This window comes from Tupaia chinensis, unplaced genomic scaffold, assembly GCF_000334495.1.
Source record: "Tupaia chinensis unplaced genomic scaffold, TupChi_1.0 Scaffold142351_1, whole genome shotgun sequence".
In the NCBI taxonomy this organism is placed as follows: domain Eukaryota; kingdom Metazoa; phylum Chordata; class Mammalia; order Scandentia; family Tupaiidae; genus Tupaia; species Tupaia belangeri.
In genome coordinates, this window is record NW_006202199.1 from 97,679 (window position 1) to 103,440 (window position 5,762).

At 34.3% G+C, this 5,762-nt stretch overlaps 1 protein-coding gene across 1 annotated transcript; it reads right to left on the reverse strand.

Annotated features, from left to right (window-relative positions):
- Nucleotides 1-945: 945 nt before the first annotated feature.
- On the reverse strand, nucleotides 946-1,881 carry LOC102475048 (olfactory receptor 5K3). The gene has a single exon (XM_014582123.1). The coding sequence runs from the start codon at nucleotides 1,879-1,881 to the stop codon at nucleotides 946-948; it is 936 nt and encodes a 311-aa protein (XP_014437609.1).
- Between the last annotated feature and the right edge of the window lie 3,881 nt (nucleotides 1,882-5,762).

Consider the following 5,762-nt stretch of genomic DNA (forward strand, 5'->3'; position numbering starts at 1 on the left):
TTATTTAATTTTATTTGTTACTATCATTTAATTTGCTACAGGGCATGTGCACTCACCAGAGAGAGACAGAGTGAGAGTGAGAAAAAGAGAAAGGAAAAGTGAAAAAGAAAACTGCCAGGTCTGGGGTGCAAACCGCAGTCGGCCATGTTGGAGTCCAGCACCTTAGCCACCATGCCACATGCTGGCCCAGCAGTGCAGGTTTTTGACAAGTGAGAAGAATAGGATACCAGGTAGGAAAGTGTTTGATTCAAGTATGTATTCAGGAATTTCACTGTCAGAGATGATAAACAAGCAGACTACGAGAAAAAATGAAAACCCATGAGGATTTCATTATGCATAGCATCATTTTAAACTACAGAATATATATATACAGATGTTCTATTTCAGAAAACCTGAGGGTCAAAAAGACTAACACTGAATACAAAAACATTCCTGATTAATGAATACATATTCTACATAAAAACATATTCAAACATGATCTCTTAAAGGGACTCAAGGTTGAGAATCAAATTTAAAAAGGCAGTTTACTTCTCACAGATGGCATTGCTTAAGACAGGATTAGGTTTGAGAACTTGAAATGTGTCTGAATTTCTGATTTTGCTTTAGGATCCCAGTAATTTGCTAATAATGTCAAGTATACACTTCTTATGTGCCGGCTGAGTCCTAATATTTGCTGGAATATAAATTTGTTGAAATTTGAAGTGATTACGTGTTGACACAATTTGTAACCTCATGATTAATTCCTTAGTTCATTCCTAATAAACACTAGAAGCTTAGAATTTGAACATTTTTACAGAACTCTTTTCAAACTTATTTGACCCACATATCATCATGATTTAATAATTTAATTCTTTGTATGCAAAGTCGCATTTGTTTCATTGTCTCACTATCCTTTGATTTAGAAAATTTATCAGTTTGGAATCAGTTTTCCAGAGGATATGAGACTCATTTTAGAATGTTGCAAAATTTTCCCTTTTTCATTATTGTTTTCATAACATTTATTACTTCCTTATTTCTTAGACTATAAATGAAGGGGTTTAATAAAGGAATTACTATAGCGTAAAACACAGCAACGGGAATATCTTTATCTCCTTCATTAACTGAACTTGGTCGAGTGTACATGTAGAGAAGAGAACCATAGAATATTGCAACAGAGAGAAAGTGGGATGCACAAGTTGATAAGGCTTTACCTCTCCCCTCTTTGGATTTCATTGTGAATATTGTGAAAAGGATGAAGAGATAAGAGATTAAGACTATAGTAATAGTCAAGACTAGAACTGACCCTGCCAAGATAAATAATATTAATTCATTGATATAAGGGTCAACACAAGAGAGTCTATACAATGGAAGAACATCACAAAAAAAGTGACTAATTAGATGAGATCCACAGAAAGTTAGTCTAAAGAGAAATCCTACTTCAATTATGGGATGCACATTTCCAACTATATAGGCCCCTGTGATCATCTGAATGCAGAGTTTCTTGGACATCATGGTGTGGTACTGCAGGGGGTTGCAAATGGCCACATAGCGATCATAAGCCATTGCCGCTAGAAGAAAGCAGTCCGTAGTTTCAGCAAGGCAGAGACAGTAAAACTGTACCATACATTCATACAGGGAAATCCTTCTGTCCTGAGAATAGAAGTTCTCCAACATCTTGGGGGTAATGGCACAGGAGCAGCAGGAATCGTTGCCCAGAAAGATATACATTGGCGTGTGAAGACGATGCTCCATATAAATCAATGCGACCAGCCCAAGATTACCCACCATGGTGATCAGATAGATGGCAAAGAAGACCACAAACAGGAGGGTCTTCAACTCTGGGTGACCTGAAAATCCTGTGAGGATAAACTCAGCTACCAAGGATTGGTTGTCCTCGCTCATGCCTACTTTTTCTGTTGAGATAGGAAATATGGAGATATAAGATTCCAACTAAAAATATATAGTTTTCCCATTATATTTTCTTTTTTTAACACATAGAATAATTTCTTCTTCGAACTTTCCCTGCTGTCTCTAGAATACAGACACATTTAATTCTGGGAGATACTTTTTCCACTTTAATTCTCAAAGTGTGACTCTTAGGATTCACAAAAATATTTTTATAATTCTAGGGAATATGTCTAAAATTCAAAAGGTTTACCTTTATATAGTTATGTAAGAATTATATTCAAATCTAGCTAACCCCTATTTGATTCATTGTTTCCAAATAAGTTAATTTTGTACTGAAGTTCCTTCAAATAAATTTAAGTCAACATTACTATACATAGACTGCTTTATGTTTCTCCTATGGAGGAAGCAAGGTTTCTTTGTTCTTGTTGTTGTTAATATATGTGTTTTTGTGAACATAATATAAAATATTGAGTCGTCAAAAAAGTCATGATGCATTTTTACATAGAAAAATATGTCATACCTTTTCCAACCCAACAACCCAATAGTTAAGTTACAGTTCTATTTGAAAATGCCCAACAAAGATGAACTACAGTGACCTGCCTATCGTCAGGCAGTCTTTTTTTCCTTTCTTTTATTTTGTATTTTTTTCTTACATTCGATCATTTTACTTCTTTATAGGGTACAAAATGTAATTTCCACCACATACACATTGTGCATTCATTCAGTCAAAGATATTACCACGCACATTATTATTACCAGATAATTTTCCATTTTTATGTTCATTAAATGATTTTGTTTCTTTTTTCCCCCCTTGATTCCCCCTTTCCCTCCCAGCCCGTACCACCCATTGTCCGTCCTCCAGCACTGTGTCTGCTATCTTCAGTTGCCCTCCACACCTTTGTACCTTCCAGTCTTTTAGTTCTGTCTGAGTGTGGACATTCAGGATCTATTAATTGGGTACATACAATGGGTAAAACAGGGATTTATATCGTAAAGTGAATACATACTTCAGTTATCGTCTCTTATCTGCGGGGCACACATTCTAATTCTCCAGTGAATGGCTGAAATTTCAGATAATATTGAATACTGTATATATGCTATTTTCCCTATGCATGCATACATATGATGAAAGTTTAATTTATAAATTAGGCACAATAAGAGATTCACAGCAACTAATAGTAAAATAGAACAATTATTACATTATACTATAGTAAAAGTATATGAATGTGGTCTTTCTCACAAAATATCGTATTATAGTGAACTCATCATTTCTGTGATTATTTAAGATGATAAAGTCCTTCCATGGTGAGAGGAAGTGAGGTGAATTGCATAGGCGTTGTGAGGTAGCATTCAGCTGCTATTCACCTATTGAGGATATGTCAGAAGAGGACAGCCTGCCTTGAGTGATGCTAGATTATAGAGCCATGAAAAGTCAAGAAAATTTCCCAGATCATGATTAACCATAGGTAGCCAAATGAACCTGTGGAAACCATGGATGAAGGGAGATTATGTACAGGTATGCTAATTTTATGTCATAGGAATTGCATAAAGACTAATAAAGATTGGGGTCAGCAAGTGATGTGGTGGTTAAGGTGCTGGACTACCACATGGCCAACTGCAGTTCGAGTCCCAGACCTGGTGGCTTGCTTTCTCACTTTCACTTTCTCTCTCTCTGGTCAAATTTAAAATTCATAATGATAATAACAAATGGAATTAAATACATATATGATTTTTTTTAAAAAGATTGGTAAAGATTAAAGAGCCTATTCATCTTTGAAGAAAATTACTCTGGAAATCTAAAGAAATATGCCTAAGTTATTCACCTCCCTACTTTATTTTTCCAGTGTCACATCCGTTTGCATAAACACAGACTCTGTCCATGCAATTACCTCTGTTGGTTTCTTTCCTTCTTTTTGTCAGGCTTAATTCTCATGCAATGTTACTTAATAAATTTTTAACTAAATGTTCTAGACTGCATAAACCTCTATTTTCTAAATCTTGATTATGTCACATGTATCAACACAACCTAGGATTTCTTATATACAACTTGCTTTTATTTTTCAATGGCATCTGTTGAATTTTCTTAAATGTTGATGTGAGCTGTGACGTATACGTCTGAAATTCTAGGAGGAAAAGATGGTAATAATTTTCATCCTTTGCCCAGGTTGATAACCTGGGCTAGTTTTTTTTTTTTTTCCCCAGTATTCTAACAATGATTATTAGTGATTTCTGGTTCTGCTGAGAGTGTTAACTTTATTTTATTTTTTAAGAGATTTTTGCTATAGAGTGTGTGCACTCACTGGGGAGACAGAAAGATAGAGAAATAGAAATCACTCTCCTATGGGGGGTGGCCACACCCACAGTCCCTTCTTCTCCATTCTCCTTTTGGGATTTTGGGCATGCATGCACATGTTCTAGGGGTGATTTTAAGCTGCAGGGTCTGGGACTTGAACCGCAGTCTACTACATGGGGGTCCAGCAACATAACCATTAAGCCATCAGCAGGTTCTGAAACTGTTAACTTTAAACAACCCTGCAAAGGAGGGCTAGCATGAATCATGGTGGTTAGGGTGACTAGATCCTACATGACTAACTGGGTGGTTCAAGTCCTGGAGCAGCAGCTTGAAAAAGATACCGAGTATAAGTCTGTGTATACCCAAAATCCCTGGAGGAGAAGAGATTGTGGTGTGGTCATCCACCCTAGTGCTTTCTTACTTTCATTCTCTTTCTCTGTCTTTGTCTCTGGTAAGCACAAGTGCTCTATAGCAAAACTTAAAAAAAAAAAAAGATAAAAATGTCTACAAAGAAAAATTTCAAAATCATCACTTAAATACATTTAAATGTCTTTTTTATCCTGAATTGACTCTTTTCTACTATTTTTATGTTTTTCTACTTTATTTTCTGCCACAGTAGATTAAAAGCTAATGAAGAAAATCAGCCTTTACATCTTATTGTTATTTTTATTTATACTTTAAATTTATTTATCTTACATTAATTTACTATATGTCTGACATTTAGAAAATAAGAAGCCATTCTGAATCTTAATAAAATTTTTGAGTTTAAATTTTGTTTTGCTTTTAAAAGGTATTGACTCTTATTCCTTAAATATTCCTTAGAATATATTACCTTACAGATCTTATCATATAATTCTATGATCAAAGTAGGTATATTTTTCTATAGTCGAAACATCAAAAGAAAGGCACTGTCTGAAATTTTATTATTTTTTTATTGGCATTTTCCCATTTGTTTCTTCTATGTGTGAGAGAAGTAGAAGCAGAGGGTCAAGAACTGCCAACTAGCTTCTTATACCAAAATCTACCCTATCCTCATTCAACCCAGATCATAGACCCACACATACATATCACGCTCAAGAAAGTTCGAGATTTGAACCCAGGACCTTTCCTACTATGGGTTCAGTTGTATTATTGCTGAGTCACAATCAGGTCTCAGGGATTTTTTTTTTTATTTCTAATATATTAAAATGTAAGCCATGCAATTAATTACTTAGTTAATTTCAAAATAACTTTGAATTTATATGCCTAAGTTAATAAAAAAATTTGTTTTCTTACTCATATGTTTTGAAATACTGTGTTATAATCAGAAATTCAGAAGAATTTCAGTATTGTGTTTCATCATAGTTCCTATTAGTATTCTATTTTAAGAAGCACTATAAAGACAGAAAGGAGTTGAAATTTTAGAACAATGGAAAATTTTTGGTCAGTCAGATAAATCAATATTTACTATTTTTAAAAACTGAAAGTAAAAATAAGGTAGGATACTTCACTTACCTAGATCTCACTGAGAAGTGTTGTATGAAAGCTCATTGTTGCTTTATGAATCAAGTCTCATTGAATTTGAATATAAATCCTCATCTCT